The 19281-nt window shown below is 45.9% G+C and overlaps 3 protein-coding genes across 3 annotated transcripts; 2 read left to right on the top strand and 1 right to left on the bottom strand.

Moving 5' to 3' along the window:
* Positions 1-592: 592 nt before the first annotated feature.
* Positions 593-2134, top strand: gja9b (gap junction protein alpha 9b; the record flags this gene model as incomplete). The annotated part of the gene is made up of 1 exon (XM_084484597.1): positions 593-2134. One exon carries the CDS (start codon positions 593-595, stop codon positions 2132-2134), a length of 1542 nt encoding a protein of 513 aa, XP_084340723.1.
* A 1958-nt stretch (positions 2135-4092) lies between these two features.
* Positions 4093-6085, bottom strand: mycbp (MYC binding protein). Its single transcript, XM_084484689.1, has 5 exons — positions 5807-6085; positions 5562-5634; positions 5394-5442; positions 4865-4994; positions 4093-4294 (listed from the first exon to the last, which is right to left on the bottom strand). Exons 1-5 carry the CDS (start codon positions 5819-5821, stop codon positions 4250-4252), a joined length of 312 nt encoding a protein of 103 aa, XP_084340815.1. The 5' UTR covers positions 5822-6085; the 3' UTR covers positions 4093-4249.
* Positions 6086-6296: 211 nt separating this feature from the next.
* LOC311365567 (sialin) lies at positions 6297-17630 on the top strand. Its single transcript, XM_084485133.1, has 11 exons — positions 6297-6418; positions 7256-7414; positions 9245-9459; positions 10178-10411; positions 11530-11704; positions 12920-13038; positions 13316-13477; positions 14325-14457; positions 14748-14895; positions 15591-15681; positions 16128-17630. Exons 2-11 carry the CDS (start codon positions 7321-7323, stop codon positions 16311-16313), a joined length of 1557 nt encoding a protein of 518 aa, XP_084341259.1. The 5' UTR covers positions 6297-6418; positions 7256-7320; the 3' UTR covers positions 16314-17630.
* Positions 17631-19281: the final 1651 nt, after the last annotated feature.

Raw genomic sequence — 19281 nt, 5'->3', positions numbered from 1 at the left:
ATCATTCGGTTCTCCGCTCCAGCAGGGACGGAACCTGGAACCAACTGCTAATTTTATATTTCTGACTTCATAATCTTTTCTAAAATCGCTTTTTCATCAAATTACAGCGATGGATTAAATGTGTGCCAGGGCTTTGGTTGTCATGGGTTTACAGCCACATAGGCCCTTTTTTTTCATATCCAAAATGAGCGGTACGTTTACCTATTTTAAACCTTCTTTGATGTTTTTTGGTAAGCAACTTAATTGCATTCTTCCGATTAGAAATGGGGTAAAGTTAGTTGAATGTGTTCAGAGAAGGTATTTATTTGTAATTTATATTCTTCTCTGTTTTGGAATTGCTTTCTCATTTCATTTTTGATGTTGTAGGGGAATAATATATCTATATATTTTTAAGGCATAATTGTATTCCTATCTCTGCCATTGGGGATATACGCCCTAATAACCTAATAACTAAGGACAAAGAATGTAAAAAAAACAACTAGTAGGTTGTTCCAATAATGTTCCAAAAGTAGCTTTCCTGTGCTGACAAAAATAAATCAAACCAACTAAACCCAGCAGTGATCATTTGCCTCCAGCGAGATCCGTGTGAAAAATGGGGGACTGGAACTTCCTGGGCGGGATCTTAGAGGAGGTCCACATCCACTCCACCATGGTGGGCAAGATCTGGCTCACCATCCTCTTCATCTTCCGCATGCTGGTGCTGGGCGTGGCGGCCGAGGACGTGTGGAACGACGAGCAGTCCGACTTCATCTGCAACACGGACCAGCCCGGCTGCCGCAACGTGTGCTACGACCGCGCCTTCCCCATCTCCCTCATCCGCTACTGGGTGCTGCAGGTGATCTTCGTGTCCTCCCCCTCCCTGGTCTACATGGGCCACGCCATCTACCAGCTGCGCGCCCTGGAGAAGGAGCGCCACTGCAAGAAGTCGGCGCTGCGGCGCGAGCTGGAGGCGGTGGAGGCGGAGCATGTGGAGGTGCGGCGACGCATCGAGCGTGAGATGAGGCAGCTGGAGCAGGGCAAGCTGAACAAGGCGCCGCTGCGGGGCTCGCTGCTGCGCACCTACGTGGCCCACATCGTCACGCGCGCCCTGGTGGAGGTGGGCTTCATGTCGGGCCAGTACCTGCTCTACGGCCACCACCTGGACCCGCTGTTCAAGTGCGAGCGGGAGCCCTGCCCCAACCTGGTGGACTGCTTCGTGTCGCGGCCCACCGAGAAGACGGTGTTCATGATGTTCATGCAGGCCATCGCCTGCATCTCGCTGTTCCTCAGCGTGCTGGAGATCCTGCACCTGGGCTACAGGAAGCTGAAGAAAGGCCTGCTGGACTACTACCCCCACCTCAAGGACGACCTGGATGACTACTACGTCAGCAAGTCCAAGAAGAATTCGCTGGCGCACCAGGTGGCGACGGGCACCTCGGCGGGCCGCAAGTCCACCATCCCCACTGCGCCCAGCGGCTACACGCTGCTGCTGGAGAAGCAGGGCAACGGGCCGACCTACCCCCTCCTCAACACCTCCTCCGCCTTCGTCGCCGCCCTCCCCCCAGACCTCGGCGCGGGGGCCGAGCTTGGCCCGGGGACCCGCAATGAGGTGCTGGCGGCGGTGCCGAGGTCCACAGCACCGCCGCAGAACAGCAACTCCAACAACACCAGCATTGAGCCGCGCTCCCCGTCCGTGGACAAGCAGGCCCGGCCGGAGGAGCTGCTGGCCAGGGGGCCGGCCCTCCCGGGAGACATGGAGTGTGGGGGCTCCGAGTACCCCACCCTCCCTGTCAGAGACACCTCCTCGTACCCCTCCCTGGCGGGGAACCCCATGAGGAAAATCCGCCGCGCCAGCCCGCCCTGGAACTGTTCCACGGTGGTGGAGGGCAACGTGTCCGACAGCGGGGACTCGTACTCGGGGAACGTCCACGGGAAAGTCCGGGGCTCCTCCAGCGGGCCCCGCACCCGGACTGTCGCTAAGTCGGAGGCCAAGAGGCCGAGCCGGTCCCAGAGCCCGGACTCTGTGGGCGAGCTGAGCTCGGCGTCGCGGCACAGCCGGGAGAGCAACAGCCCCGCCGCCTCCTCCCCCAACCGCCGCACCTCGGGGGCGAGCAGCGCTAGCAGCAGGAGGGCCGCCACTGACTTGCAGGTGTAGCTGCTGACCCCCCACCCCACCGGAGCACCGGAGCACCGGGCTCCCACCTCAGTGGATCTCATGCAGGCCTTTCCTTTTCTTTGGCATGCAAGCATTCCCTAGGGTCTAGAGTCTAGGAAAGAGGCGGCAAGAGGCAGAAGCAAATGTTGCAGCTTTTTAGACGAACCAGCTGCAGTCTTCAATCTGCAATCTCTGCACTAAGCCACATACGTGGAAATCAACAGCCGGCCAACAAAAGTGCATAGACATTTGGACTCCATTGATCTCTTGATCTCTTCTTACCGTATTTACATTTTTTGCAGGTTTAGCCAGAATTATGATTGCAGCTTTACTTACCATTAAGTTTCATTCACTTACTAACTGAATGGTCAAAATTTTACCACCTCTGCCAGAGTGTTTTACCGGTACTTATTTTCACAGGTTTAGATTGTCTAACAGTGTTTATTAAATTTAGAGTATTCAAACTAACTTTAGGTTTCTTGCTCACCTGCCATGGATGGGATTGATGGTTTGGATCCAAGACCAGTCCATTTAACAGTCACCCTGCAACCAGTCTAGAAAGGACATTTGAAGCACCCGCTGCCAATTTGGGCAGCGGGTGCCAATTCAACTGGGAGCTTAGATGTTGCCTTGAATTATGACGACCATCAGCCATGGAAAAATTATCTGTCAATGGTCTATTCAATTGCCTCTAATGAACGATTGATTATAAACTTCACATCCATTTTCAATCCATCCATTTCAATCCAATTCAATAAAGGAATGTTTATTTTGCACAATGTAATATATTTTTTTATATGAAATAATAAGCTGTATCAAAGAAACGATCAATTTGACAAAAAATTTGACTAAAAACTTAAAGGAAGGAAAGTACCACTTCTAAGTTTAGGAAGCCTATTTACTGTTCAGGCACTCCAAATGTATTGAATACTAGGTCATGCTTAATAAAGGGCAGAAGTGTATGTTGCATGTAAACATCGGTGAATCTTGCATTGTTTTCCAGTCTGTTCAAATGTTCATCAGGGTATTCTAAAAATAGCCAGAACATTGGAAAACTGGAGCATGAAGTCGATACGGCTTGAGGCTTTAATCTACTGTTATCAGTGTTATGTAATACGTAAAACACAAGTCCACAAATCAATCTATGAATCCTGTCACTCTGTTTGTCTCGCATGGTAACGTATGTGGTATATTGGTTGTAGTGTTGTACTGTAGTTGTTGTACTGTACTACATCACAAACAGTCCTTACAGCAAACTCACAAAACCATGTTGTTCTACCCTTTATACCGTGAGAAATTTGATCAGATCTTTCTGTTAGCCATGAATTGGTAGAAGTTCAAACCAGAAGCCCTTCATGAGAATATTATGTAATAATAAAGGAAGTGAACAGGGGTTGATTTGGACTTTGTAATGTGATGCGGATACTGAGGCTGCATGTAATGCAGTTGTCAACAAACATTTTGATATGGCCTCCCATATTGGCTTTCAGGATGTTGTTGCCCTTTATTTATAATAACTCCAAATTAATCAAAGAATATTAAAGCTGTACAAAAGTATAGAATCGAGGGCCATCCTTGTTCCTTGTTGTCCTAGTGTTCTGGCATGGCTGGTCAGGTGGTGTGAATCAATTGTGTGAGTTTACAGTACTTGGGACCAGTGACGGACTGAGATCAAAAAACGGCCCTGGCATTTGCACATTATAACAGGCCCCGCGGGTGTAATTGTTGACGGGGGGGGGGGGGGGGGGTGGTTGCGCATGGACAGGATTGTTGACGGGGGGGTGGGGGGGTGGGGGTTGGTTGCGCGGACAGGATTGTTGACGGGGGGGGGGTGTGGATTGTTGATGGGTGATTGGCCGGCCCTTCTGGCATCTGCCCAAATGCCAGACCGTCCAGTCCGTCACTGCTTGGGACTATCACAACGGTGTCAATGATGAACACAAAAAGTTATTCTGATGTACAATTAACCACAATCGTTTTTATTTTGGTCTCTCTCCAAAAATCCACAGAGGTTTGACTTCACACTGTTCTTCCATCCTCGAGGGAAAACACTGAATTATAAACTACACAACAAAAAGCTGCTATACAACTGTTATTAAAAACTGTGAATCTTCTTTATTCAGCGGCTCCCTCGTCTGGCTGGGGTTCATACTGCAAAAGCTGAGAACCAAAAGATGTAAACAATTACTTTGCTTTAATTACTTTACTTTATTTTGACATTTACCATTTATCTTACAGGGAAAGTCTTTTAGACTGCTGTTAAAGAAAAACCAAACCCCAACACCACTTATTGATTGGTTTGCATTAGATGACTCTCTCTTCAGGTGCATGCATGTTATTGGCTGATATGGTTACCCGGTTACCATCTGATTAATTAAGTGTTACTGCCAGAAACCTTTCTTGCGCGTATTGACAATAAAATGAAGGGTCATTTACAGGGGAGACGCCAGCCCTGCCACAGGATGAAAAACACCTGAAGGCAGAGTGGGTTTGGCTCCACTTTAAAGATCATGTTGGGGATAGGGCCTCTTGCTCAGGGATGCCTACAGTTATACTGCGGACATCAAGGTTGAAACCAGAACTTTTCGGGGGGGGGGGGGGTTAGAATGGTCTCGTAGGAGTTAGGGTATAGTAGTATAGCCCCCCCCCCCCCCCCCCCCTTCGTTCTGGTTATAAACCTCAACTATGACGTGCACCCACAGGGGAGCTATGAGCTTCTCATTTCCCAACCTTCTGCCTGAGTTTCGCGTTCTCCTGGAGCAGCAGGTCGTATTTCTGCTGGAGCTCGGCCATCTCCTCCCTCAGGGCCTCCACGTCAGCGAGGTCCTCACCCGACGGGCCCAGGTTCTGCTTTATGAAGCTACGCCACACAGTGAAGGAGTCAACAGTCTGGTTCCCACTGTGACTGGAGCCACGCTAAACTATACGATATATAGTATATAGTATGGTATATACACATTTTACTCCCTAATTGTCTACTTCTCTGAAGGATCGGAGCATAGGCTGCAGAATAGAAAGTAGGCTTAATAATAAGATGACCGGATTTCTTAAATGAAAAAGGGGGACATTTGTGGTTTGGCAGTCTATATATCAACAAAATATCTCAAATATCATTCTGCCTATTCTCATCATGGTAAATGTCCCTTTTGAAAAACGGGGACATTACCGGGGACAGCTCCAGCCAGGGATGTCTGGCTACCCTGCCTAATATAGTTAAAATTTGGACATGGAAACAAATTCAGGATCACATAAAGGATACTCCAAGGCATTGTTTGGTTTGTCAGGCTCCTCATAAAGTGTCACCAACACTGTGAAAAAATAAACAAATTAAGACATCGTCATGATAATATTGACAGTGTAATAGTAGAAAGCCTCACAGCATCTTTTGAACACGGTTACAACACAATTGTTACATAGGCCTACTCACCATTGGTCAGCCCATCAAGTACCCCAGATTTTTCGAGGTATCTTCTGAACTGTTCACGTTTTGATTCTGATGCCTAAAACAAAAGAAAATAATAAGAACGTCCATAATTCTACCCTGGCATCCTATTAAAATGACAACATTGAATGTGTAGTACATCACCGGGTATAAATAACAGCAACACCACCTTACCACCAATGTCTAAGCAGACCATGTAAAACAGTTTTTACTTTATTACAGCAACTTACTCTGTAATGGGCCATGGCTGCGACCCTTGACAGTTAAAGGTGAAGCCGAATGAAAGGAAAACGATACTTTAATGTGAACTAAAGTCTCGTGCTCGCTGGATTCAGCCAATCAAGCCGACGTCTTGGATACAACAAGACCGTTTCCATAACAACAAATAGAAAACGTCAAAGTCAAATTATATAATATATATATATATGTAAAGGAATCTAAATAGAACCGACGAGGCAGAAATAACTCAATTTATGTAGTGGTAAACATAAAATATAAAATAGGTTTTGAAAAACGTAGATAACTTTGTTATTCTGGGAAGCGGGGCAAGCAGGAAGAGGAAATGTTAACGTCAGCGACGCTCTGGACGCTCTGCGCTGATAGTTGCGCAATCCGGATAGACGTCAACGTAGATGTACAAACATCTGCTCGCACCTGATGGCTCACGTGACTTGTTTTGTCATGCTCGTAGGCGTGGTCAAAATCATCTAGACTCAAAATCACGAATTATGTTTTGCCGGTCGCTGCTGCTATTGACACGGTAGTATGAGCCCCTTTTTGAGAAACCGGAACAAAGAAACACTGTATCCGAACCGTGTTGGGCTGAGAAGACCTTCTATAAAGTAAGATTTGCACCGAATACTAATCATAATAACGTTATAACTTGTCAGGCTGTCTAACGTAGTCGTGAATGCCTTCTAACATAACAACTATTCACAAGCAATGTATACGCTGCATATCCATTTGGACAGGTACCTTCTAAGTGTGTTTGTTTCATGGATTACCGTCCCTGTTTTTGCATTATTATGAATGGCTTAGTAAGTTGATCAATTCTAGTAATACATTGCTAATTACAACTATGTAGGCATATTTTGATGTTAGATCATATAGGCCGAACATAATCACCACAAGTCAGTAAAGGTTGACTTTGTTCATCTGCAGTACCCAGTTGTCGAATGCAACTAGCTGGGCTGATGTTTAGGCTAGTCCTTACACATCACACTTTATTTCAGACGCCTTCTTTATTTATACTCATATGTTTCACTTCTCTGCCTACAGCTGTTGGCATGTATACAAGGCTAGGGCAGGCTAACTCCGTTTTGACTTGGGCCAACTTACAACAGCATCATTCTTTCAGACCGGCAAGAGAGAGAGTGAGGAAGGGGGGACAGAGAGAGACAGAGAGAGACAGAGAGACATCTCACTCATGCCACTGCTTGGTTCACCGCACAGAAGCAGAAATATAACAGATCTTTGATGTCATAGTTCTGTTCTTGTAGTTACACTTAGTAGTTAAACTTTTAGAACATAACCCACACCTGCACCTTGGACAAAAGTCTCTTACTATTGACGGTGTATGTCCATACACATACACGGGGTCCACTGGCCAGTATGTGTGTCTATGATGGGTGACCCTGTCCCTGCTTGTCTCTGTCTCTCTGATCCCCTGGACACTGCAGTCAGATAGGCCAACTTGGCTGTGCTTGGATTGGTTCCTCGGGGTTCCGGTGTGGATCGACAGCCAATGGCGCTTCAGAACGGATACTCCATCAACTCCGCCCCGGAGGAGGAGAGCGAGGGGGCCGGCGATAAGGAGCCTCTGATTGAGTTTGAAGCAGGTATGTGATGAGAGTAATCCTAATCAAGGGGCCCCTGGGCACTTAGGCTCATAGCCCCCGTCTCCCACACTTTGAGCTCCCAGTCAAGCTGGCATGTGAAATCCACCCAGCCATAAAGACATTTCTATTGGCTGACCAAACAGTTTAGCAGGTATGCCTCGACAGTTCCCTGGACCAAGTACTGCCACTTTAATCACAAATCACAAGACGGTGAAAAGTTGACTATTTTGTTGGGGCTGCTTCTTTCACTTCCTTTTCTTTTTTTCCTTATTCTGCCTTCAGGTCAATGGCCTCAGTTTAAAGCCTTCAGGAGAGAACGCTTTATGTCACTTATTATTCCCCCCTGTTTTTTGGCTTACTATACTGCAAAAGCAAAAAACATAATTAATTAATACATAACTTATTATATTATTAATATATAGTTTATTTTAGTTATAATCTTTAAATCAATATCTTACCGGAAAAATAGGCTCCAAAATAACAAGTTAGTGTGCCAATGTGCAAGTGCAGTGGTTTTTATTTGTGGCGTGCTGCAGCAGGCCGGTCACATGGTCTTGTGGCTAGCCATGAGCTGACTGTGGGTCTGATAAGAAATGCATTGTTAGACTGTCTGCTGTGGTCACATGAGGGAATCTAGACATATAGCATGTAGATAATACCATGGATATATATATAACCTTGTATGTAGCATAGGCCTGGGCGATATGGCTGAAAGACATATCACGATATAACTTGATCATATTGATCAATATCGATAACTATTGATCATTTTAATGACCTAGAAAGACTAGGAATTACCATGCTGGATTTAAACATTTCTGTTTAACACTTAATATGACCTTCCACTGTTCTTCATTGATAAATACTCCAATGTCGATACAACAATGAAAAACACTCAAATATTGTAAATAAGTACGGAACCGTGTTTGTGCAACAAACCCAGCTGCTAGATTCTGTGGTCCAGTCTCTGATCGATATATATTGAACATGTTTTATATTGAAATTTATCAAAAGTCTATCATGATACGATAATTTATTGTTTTATTGCCCAGGCCTAATGTATCATTTAGATAGCATGTAGACATATAACATTTAGATCTATCTAGCGTGCAGATATATAAGTTAACATGAATAAGACGCAATATAAATTTTAAGGTTACCTATTTTTTTTTATTTTAATCACACTACTGAACTGACATTATGTCTTTCTGCTTCGGTAGAAGTTAAGTTACAGGAACAGGATATCTACATAGATAAAACATAGATATCCAGGAACAGGATATCCAGTTTTATTATCACTGTCTTACATCCAAGTACCTAGCTTAGTCCATTCTGAATTTAAATATAGGAAGTGCATGCCTTCAGCCATGTCTTCTGGCCAACACCCCTTAAGTGTAAATAAGTCATAGGATCATTCCCGTAAGACTTCTTTCAAAATAGGATTACTTCAAATTCAAAGCCCTGATGACCCATAACCTGTCACCGTCTCAGTGTACTTCCGAGTCTTAGTCATTCCCACCCTGGATAGTACTTTACCTAATCCTCACCTACACCCCTACCCTGAACAGAACTATTGATAGTAGCATGATGAGTTGGATGTCATTTAGCAGGCACTTTTATCCAAGGGAACTTACTATTGTGGCGATTATTGTTGTTAATTAATTTAGATTAACGTCTTATAAAAGTAGGAGGTATTAGTTAGGGCATCATGCTCAAGGCACACCCAAAGGTAGACACGCAGACCTCGGGGATCGAACCCAGAACCTTTGGGCCAGGAGTCTAACCACTAGCCCCGCCCCCCTAACCACTAGCCCCCTCCCACTCCCCCAGTGCCGCCGCTATGCTGCTCGGCCCGCTACAACCTGGCCGTCATGATGTTCTTCGGCTTCTCCGTGGTCTACGGTCTCCGCGTCAACCTCAGCGTTGCCATGGTAGCCATGGTGAACACCACGGATGCTGCGCCGAGGGCCAACCACTCCCTGGTGACCGCCTGCCCGCTGCCGGTCCCTGACAACAGCAGTGTGCCCGTGGTCCTGATGGACACGGTAAGGCCACCACCTCTCACCACAGTCACCGCGGTCCCGCTACGTCTTAGATCGGCTTGTGTTCGTAGTTCATGATTCCACCTTTTATATCCCTGTGTCGTTTCTGTGAAGTGCTCATGGTTATTTGTTTGGTTTATTCTATTTTTTGCTTTATCCTATGTATCTATTCTCACATCATCCTCATTGTCGTCCTCTATCCTCTATCCTCTATCATCTATCATCATCTATCCTCTATCATCTATCCTCTATCCTCTATCATCTATCATCATCTATCCTCTATCATCTATCCTCTATCCTCTATCATCTATCATCCTCTATCATCATCTATCCTCTATCATCTATCCTCTATCCTCTATCATCTATCATCATCTATCCTCTATCATCTATCCTCTATCCTCTATCATCTATCATCCTCTATCATCATCTATCCTCTATCATCTATCCTCTATCCTCTATCATCTATCATCATCTATCCTCTATCATCTATCCTCTATCCTCTATCATCTATCATCATCTATCCTCTATCCTCTATCATCTATCATCATCTATAATCATCTATCCTCTATCTTCTATCATCTATCATCATCTATCATCTATCTCTATCATCTATCATCATCTATCATCTATCTCTATCTCTATCATCATCTATCATCTATCTCTATCATATATCATCTATCATCTATCTCTATCATATATCATCTATCATCTACCACCCCAGGGACCCCAGTACTTGTGGGATGCGAAGACCCAGGGCTGGCTGCTGGGGGCGTTCTTCTTCGGTTACCTGCTCACCCAGATCCCGGGCGGCTACCTGTCCGGCCACTACGGGGGCAGCCTGTTCCTGGGGGGAGGGGTGCTGGGCACGGCGGTGCTCACCCTGCTCACGCCCCTGGCCGCCCAGGGGGGGGCCACGACGCTGTTTGCCCTGAGGGCCCTGGAGGGCTTCGGAGAGGTGATGACTGGGATGGGGTGGGGGGTGTTTATGTGTGAGTGTGTGTATTCTCTCATTGTACAAATACAATATTAAAATAGGTGATTAGTAAAGCGAGCTGCACAGTCGCGTATTGCCCGCCCGCCCGCAATTTCCTCTACGTGAGTTCACGCCCACTATTGCACTGCAAGCATATATAGTTGCGGATCTGAGACACGCCAGTACGTGCAGTCTTCTCCTGAACAGAACATTCTCACCTGTGCTTAAATAATAGTTGATGGGCCAGTAATTATAGATTCTATAGCCAGTATGATCACCAGACTCTCTCACCCTTGTAATCGAGAGTGGCATAGTCAATATTAAATCTGCTATTACGGAGGCCACATTACATTACAATAGTTGATGGGCCAGTAGTTATAGATTCTATAGCCAGTATGATCACCAGACACATACCACCTGTGCTTAGACAAGAGTAGAGAAAAATCGGACATTGCAAACATTGCAAATCAGCCGTGTTGTGACATGTGACTGTCCATGTATAGTGTCACATCGGATCTGATATCATCGGATCCGTATCATACAGACTCCTGTAGAGGCGCACTTGCTCAGCAACTCTTCCTTCGAAATCATCCATTCTTGCTCTCTGTGGTTTTTCCGGTCTGTCTGTCCGCTCGTACCGCTCATACGCCAAGTGACAAAAATCATGCGGATCCGAGCCATCAGACGCACCTTAAAAAGGGCGGTGCGACAGCCCATACGCGGGGCACGTGACCGCAATTTTGCCTGTTGCGCAGCTCGCGCGTTCTCTCATGCGCGACTGTGCAGCGAGCTTAAGAGGCCTACATTTAAGAGAGACAAATAAAAATACAGCGGTTTCTACACACAGGTATGAGTATGAGTGTTGTTGTGTGTGTGTGTGTGTGTGTGTGTGTGTGTGTGTGAGTGAGTGTTAGAGTGTATATGGGGGGATGTGTGTGGCAACTATTGAGGAAGCAATAAGGATTTCTGGGACTTAATTTTCATAGTAAAATGTGTGTGTGTGTGTGTGTGTGTGTGTGTGTGTGTGTGCGCGCGCGCGCGTGTGTGTGTGTGTGTGTGTGTGTGTGTGTGTGCGTGTGTGTGTGTCCTCCTCCGTCCAGGGCGTGACCTTCCCGGCCATGATGGCCATGTGGGCGCGCTGGGCCCCGCCGCTGGAGCGCTCCACCCTGATCAGCCTCTCCTCCTCAGGGGCCAGCTTCGGGGCCTTCCTGGCCCTGCCCATCACCGCCTGGATCTGCCAGACCCTGGGCTGGCCCGCTGTGTTCTACATCTGTGGTAGGGCTACCTAACTACCTAACACACACAAAGCTCCCTAGATACCTACCTAGATACCAACCTACCTACCTAGCTACTTACCTACCTACCTACCTACATCCATAACATACATAAAGTTCCCTAGATACCTACCTACCTAGATACCTACCTACCTACCTAGATACCTACCTTCCTACCTACCAACCTACCTACATACATAACACATACATAGCTACCTAGATACCTACCTACCTAGCTACCTACCTTCCTACCTACCAACCTACCTACAAACATAAACACATACATAGCTGCCTAGATACCTACCTACCTAGATACCTTCCTACCTACCTACCTACCTAGAGTTATACCTTCCTACCTAGATACCTACCTTCCTAGATACCTACCTACCTAGATACCTACCTTCCAGTGGTGATTTCTCTAAGACTGCAAGGGAAGCTCAGCTTCCCCTAAAATTTCAAAAATTAAATGGTCAAATATATACTGTTGTGTTAACATTTCATTGACTAAAAATGCGTTAGAACACGTCCATCTCGAAGACGAGTTTGTTCAGAATCAGCCGTTTATCGCAGGTTGACTGACTCGATTTCCTTCTCATACATTCCCGTAGCGTCACAGTGCGTTTGCCTGTTGAAGCTCAGCGTCCATCCACTTCAATGGGGCTGCATAGAACAGCTTTTTTTTGTGCGTCGAAAGTCGACGGTCATTGGATAATGCTGCGATTCTGTCCCCCCTAAGCAGCCTAGCTCTGCTGGCCATTGAGAGGACACTGGTCAAGTCAGTGGAAAAGACAGCTAGTTGGTATGACAGAGCGTTTCTTTGAAAAGGAACAGAGAGCATAATTTACATATATATATACATAAATTGACAATTTATGATGTAGGCCGAAAATGAGCTTCCCCTCTTTGAAAGACCAGCAGCCACCACTGCTACCTTCCTAGATACCTACCTACCTAGATACCTAGATACCTACCTACCTAGATACCTAGATACCTACCTTCCTAGATACCTACCTACCTAGATACCTACCTTCCTAGAGACCTACCTACCTAGATACCTTCCTGTCTAGATACCTACCTACCTTAACATATACACACACAACAAACACTAGAGATATTTTCGTCTCTCTTCCTCTCTCTCTCTCTCTCTCTCGGTCTCTCTCTCTCTCTCTCTCTCGCTCTCCTTCTCTCTCCATCTCCCTCTCCCTCTCTCTCTCAGGCAGTGCTGGTTGCCTGTGGGCGGTCTTTTGGTTCTTCCTTGTTTCCGACGACCCCCGCACCCATCGACGAATCAGCGAAGAGGAGAAGAATTACATCATCATCTCCCTCGGACCTCAGGTAGCCCCAGGATGTTACAGCACCTTAATAAACATTCACATGTCTCTGGTTGTTCTTTTTAACAACAACTTGCTTTATTTGCACAGTAAAGACATGACCCTTGACCACCGACATTCTGTGTTTGTGTGTGTGTGTGTGTGTGTGTGTGTGTGTGTGTATGTGTCTTTGTGTGCGTGTGTGTGTGTGTGTGTCTGTCTGTCTGTCTTTGTGTGTGTGTGCGTGTGTGTGTGTCTGTCTTTGTGTGTGTGTGTGTGTGTGTGTGTGTGTGTGTGTCCAGGGCTCGGCCCACGGCTGGTCGGTGCCCCTGCTGAGCATGGCTCTGTCCGGCCCCCTGTGGGCCATCATCCTCACCCAGATGTGCGCCAACTGGTCCTACTACACCCTGCTGACCAGCATGCCCACCTACATGAACAACGTGCTGCACTTTGACCTGTCTGCGGTGAGGTCATGGGGTCAGGGGGGTCGTTGGGGGGAGTTGCTGTTGTGGCTGTCCTTCTCCATGCCTTCCTTCTTTCTCTTGCTCTCTCTCTCTCTCCCTCTTTCTTTCTTTCTTACTTCTCTCTCTCTCTCTCTCTCTCTCTCTCTCTCTCTCTCTCTCTCTCTCTCTCTCTCACTCTCTCTCTGTCTCTCTCTCTCTCTCTCTCTCTTTCTCTCTCTCTCTCCCACCTACTTGAACAACGCACTGCACTTTAACCTGTCTGTGGTGAGGTCATGGGGTCAGGGGGCGGGGGGGAGGGAGTTGTTGTTGTTGCTTTCCTTCTCCATGCCTCCTGGAAACGGCCATGATGTGAAAGAGCTGAGACTCATCTGTCCGATTAGGGAAGTGATCTCTCCGTTTCCCTCTTCCTTCTTTCTCTCTCACAATCTCTCTCTCTCTCTCTCTCTCTTTCTCTTGTTCCCTCTCACTTTTTCTCTCTCTCTCCCTCTTTCTTTCTTTCTCTCTCTCTCTCTTGTTCCCCCCCTCTCTCTAATGCTCTATCTCTCTCTTGTTCTCTCTCCCTTTCTCTACCTCTCTCTCTCTCTCTCTCTCTCTCTCTCCCGCTCTCTCTCACTCGCTTGTTCCCTCTCTCTCTCTATTGCTCTCTTTCTCTCTCTCCCTCTCTTGTTCCCTCTCTCTCTCTCTCTCTCTCTCTCTCTCTCGCGCGCTCTCTCTCTCTCTCGTCCCCTGGCTTGTGGTGGATGTCTCTCTCCCTCTCTTGTTCCCTCTCTCTCTCTCTCTCTCTCTCTCTCGCGCGCTCTCTCTCTCTCTCGTCCCCTGGCTTGTGGTGGATGTCTCTCTCCCTCAGAATGCCACCCTGTCTGCGGTGCCCTACCTGGGGGCGCTCTTTGTCTCCGTGCTCTCCGGCTTCCTGGCCGACCGGCTGATCGAGAGAAGGACCCTCAGCACTACCGCCGTGCGCAAGCTGTTCACACTCACAGGTGAGACCACGCCCACCTCGTCATGGCTCCGCCCAATACCACCGGTCGCCCTGTGTGTGCGTGGCAAGCGGGTTTGTGTGTGTGTGTGTGTGTGTGTGTGTGTGTGTGTCTGTGTGTCTGTGTGCCTGTGTAATATGCGGGGTGTGTTTGTGTATGTGTGTAAGGTGGGTGTGTTAGTGTTTCAGTCAGGTGTGACCACTCTTGTAAGTTGTTTAAAACTCTGAAGAGAAAATGTATGATTTAAATGCAAACGCAGTTCTGAATGGTGCTCTCTCTCTCTCTCTCCTCAGGTCTCCTGCTGCCGGCGGTGTGTCTGGTTGCCGTGGGTTATGCGGGCTGCAGCGCCGTCCTGGCGGTCACCTTGCTGTGTGCGTCGTCCACCGTGGGCGGGATCTCCGCCGCTGGCGTCTTCATCAACCAGATAGATATCGCCCCCCGGTGGGTGACTCTGCAACCACACCCACCACCAGTGATTTGAATGAAGTTATCTACCTCTGGTGTTTCCTATAACCACTGCCAGGTGGGAGAGGTTTCACTGTTAAGGTAGAGTTATGGTTGGACGCAACGCAAGGGGGTTTATGGACCCATTACGTCCTTGCGTCTACCGCAAGGGTTTCACAAACACATGTTGAGGACGTTCATTGAAGCCGGTAAGTGTTGTTGTAGTCAAAGTTTGAAGTCGATGCATCATTTGTCAGGGTTAATGATGACAAAGTGTTTCAGCTGAGAAACCTTCCCTTTGACCCACATCCATTGCAATTTAAATTAGAATACACTATGGAGGAAGTGGATATGCATGCAAGTCTTGATTGTTAAAGATTGTTAAAGGAATCTACACAACAAAGAAGTCAGGCCCATCTGACAGAAGTCAGATGGGCCTGTTCTCTGTATCAGACTCCATGGCTACAGTGGCAATGCAAATGCAAACGATCTTAACAATTCTCAGTCAGAGAGAGGAAGGGATGTCTCTCTCGGTCCAAGGAGAGTGTATACATTTCCTTGTAGATTGACTAGTAATTATATTAACAAGGTTAATGTGATTTGTATATCATTGTATATTATAGTTACGATGAATATTTCCACGACAGGTTCAGACAAACGTACGCCTGAACTCTGCTTGGTTGTGTCTCCAGGTACGCAGGTGTGTTGCTAGGGATCACCAACACCTTCGGAACCATCCCAGGGGTGCTGGCTCCCATCGTCACGGGCTACCTCACTGAAGACGTAAGACCCCTCCTCGCCCCTTCCTCTTCCTCACGTTCACCCCAGAGACGTTGGCGATGATCACAATAATACCATGTAGTAGAGTATCAATAGATTATCACGTTTAGTTGGCCCCCTATGGTTTAACCATGCAAGGAGTTTGATTCAGATTTGCACTGAGGTATTCTCTCATTGTACAAATACAATATTGAAATAGGTGATAAGTAAGAGGCCTACATTTAAGAGAGAAAAAATACAGTGGTTTCTACACACAGGTATGCTTGTGGTGTGTGTGTGTGTGTGTGTGTGTGTGTGTGTGAGGCTGATGTTATTGCCGACATTAACATATCTTGTCTAAATGTGATTTTAGCTTTGATAATTCAAGCATTGCTCTCATCACATGTTTGGCGTTTCATGCGGCAGTGTTATTTCTAATGTAATTCCCTCTCTTGTCCACCGGGTGGCAGCACACCCTGACAGGCTGGCGAGAGGTGTTCTGGGTTTCGGCGGGGGTCAACGCCTTGGGGGCCCTGATCTACACATGTATGGGGAGCGGTGCGATCCAGACGTGGGCCCTGACGGAGGAGGAGAGGGCGGAGAAGGAGAGGGCGGAGGAGGGGAAGAACGCGGTCGACCCGACGATAGCCACATGAAGGATGGCCGGGCGGGCGGCTGCAGGATCCACTGGACTTCAGCACCACGGTGATGGAGAAAGTGAACATGGACAGAGCAGTGAACCGCAAACAGCCCCTATGTCACTGTCTTTTTTAAAGCATTTTAATCTAAAAAGAAAAAGTGCACTTTAATGTTGGTTAAGAAACCAAGAGTGAAGGATGTGGGGGGGGTTTCGCTCCATGTCATTGAAGAGTATGTGTTGAATGTCTTCATGTCTTCAATGTCAACTTCTATTTATGCAAGCTTTTTCACAGGGAAAAAGTGTGTTACAAGCCCCTAGTTTACAGAGCAAGTCGACTAGCCTTACTCCCTCAGAGTGAGAGCTGCTGGAAAGATAGGAGTGCAACAGGGGGGCAATGGGAAACATGCAGAGAATGAATGAAAGCTTTTTCTGCCAAAGCCCTGCCAAAAGCTTCCCCTGGGCAGGGGTACATAAATCCGAGGGCCATACAATGGTGGACTCTAATCAGTTTTTTATACATTGTTGTTTTTTTATTTTGCAAATGACCACATATGTTTCCTGTTACTATAAAAGCAGCATTTGGAATCCACCTGACTTCCTCTCACACACCCTCAGCGTTTGTGGTTCACAACAAGGGCTGAATTTCATTCTTACAGCTGTCGGTGCCCGAGCAAGCGGACCAGTCTAACCGTCAGGTGAAATACTCAGGGTTGTATTCTCTGATCCTGACACTCAGGAGAGTTTGGGCCGTTTTGTAGTAAACTCAGGAGAGTTTTGGGCCGTGTTGTCGGTCTATATGAGGAAATGATACTCTGGAATGTGAGATTTCAGTAGGAAGTGTAATTCTGTAATTCATGTTCCTTTCTATTGATGCATGTTACCTCTTTTTGTTACCTCTACCCTTGTTTGTACATGACCAAATCATACACCTTATACTTAAACAGGGTTTACTATAAGTCTTGTTTTGTAGATGGGTTGGCAATCCCTCTTTTACTGTTACATAATGAACTTTTTATCTGCAAAAGTGGTCTAAAGGGAGGAGACTCTGGCCCCTCCCACTGTGAGGGTCAATCCACTCATTACCTGATCTGACTATTAGCTGTAATGGATGACTTCAGTCTGGTTTCATTTTCTCATGGGAAGAATGATGACTATGAACTTTCATTAAAATTCCATGGCTGACAATGTTGATAAAAATGCATTGCATGATTGTGAAGATAACATGATGTTCTTCAAAGAATATAATTATATTTCTACTTTTCACAAGTTTTAAAATGTTTGTTTTATATTTTGTTAATTTATGTCTGGGTTCAAGTACAAACCTTTGAACGAGTATTGGGCTCATTATTTCTTACTTCAAAAACTTAACTTCAAAAAGCAATTTGACCTAAAAACAAATGACAGTTGAATCGAACTATTTGTCAACGTGAGTTGACTAATAATACCAACAACCCACAACAGAAAGTAAAACGGTCAAGCATGTAAGCTGAAATATTTGTCGGCCGAAACTTTCCTGGGGCCACCTCCTCTGTCGGCAGAATGCTACGGCCTACTTTTACACAAGGAAAGGATATGAATGCAGGCATGTTTTTTTTTATGACAAGCGGAAAGATTTAGGTTCAAGAAGTCATGTCATTTCAATCAGGCACAGTCTACAGCAGGCTAACTCCATAGCCTGACCTACAGCAAACAGTACCAAATGAGCAGTATAACGTTATCCTTCTATACAGGAAAAGTCTTACGACAAGGTAGGGGTCAAAAAACACACAGAAAGATAAACCCCTGAAGTCAAGATAGTCGAGTTATAAAAACATTAAATATGAGGTGCATAATAACGAGTCCATGTATATTTACAAGAAAGAACATACGAGAAGAATTGTTCAATCCGGTTTGTACAAAGCATCCTCAGGGTCCGGTGTCTCTTGCGTCCCCATTTTAAGTGTTAATTACATTTACATCCTCTTAAAAGTATTACAAGAGGTATTTCAATTCTAAATATATATTGATTTGTAATTTTTCACCCTATCCCAAAGAAAACGATTTGCTGTTCCTCTGGACAGATATTTGCCTATCTTTCATTTTAACAACTGTAGGTTAATAACATGAACGTAATGAATCCCTTATGATGTTAAATAACAATCGACATTTTCCAGAATTGATAGAGACCATTATTCCACGTCCTTCTCCGACCAGCAGGTGTCCTCAGAAAACATAACGGTTATGGAAACATAACTGATATCGACAGATGCCAACGGATCTAAGTTTGGAGTTCGATATAACGGCCTGCTAAGAAAACATTAGAGATCAAAACAATTGTGTAGATATTAAAATACGTAAAAACCGGACATGGGTTGGTTGGTATCCGTAGGGGACAGTGAAGGCCTATCCTAAGATATTATTTTACTTTACGTGATACATAATAGACAATTATTCTTTAATTATTTTAATGAAGACATGTCATTAAAATAGGTTTTGTAATTATTAACTTTCTGGATTATATTTATTTCGTTTAGTGAAAAGCCAAGAGGAAAATGTTTACGTATGTATGACTCTCATCCGTTTGCGTCATAGATTGCGTCAGCATCAGAATCGACCCGGAACTAAACGGCGAGACTGGCGTGTGTTGGTGTAACTGCATAACGTATCCCCATCTTAAAAAAACACTTTATTTTATTTTGCTATAAATAATAGTAGATGAATAAAGCCGTACTGCAACATTTTATAAATGTACTGTATTGGTGAAACAAACTCGACCTCCAGCTAGGGTTGGAAAAACCGGTTGGGTGGGTGGTTAAAATGTGATTGCAGAGGTGTAAAGGCTCCACCTTTCAAGTCCCTTCAGGCAAAGTGTCCCCACCCAATGCTCTTAAAAACTCTTAATTTACAAGTGAGATCGTGACCTTCACTTGTTAATGAGTGGGTTATCAGTTGGGCCCAAGTGAGACAGGATCTCAGTGGGCGCCTCATTGTGCCAAATGTGCTTT

The sequence above is a fragment of the Micromesistius poutassou genome (genome assembly GCF_964030765.1).
Source record: "Micromesistius poutassou genome assembly, chromosome: 20".
NCBI classification, from domain to species: domain Eukaryota; kingdom Metazoa; phylum Chordata; class Actinopteri; order Gadiformes; family Gadidae; genus Micromesistius; species Micromesistius poutassou.
This window is presented reverse-complemented; position numbering and strand designations above follow the sequence as displayed.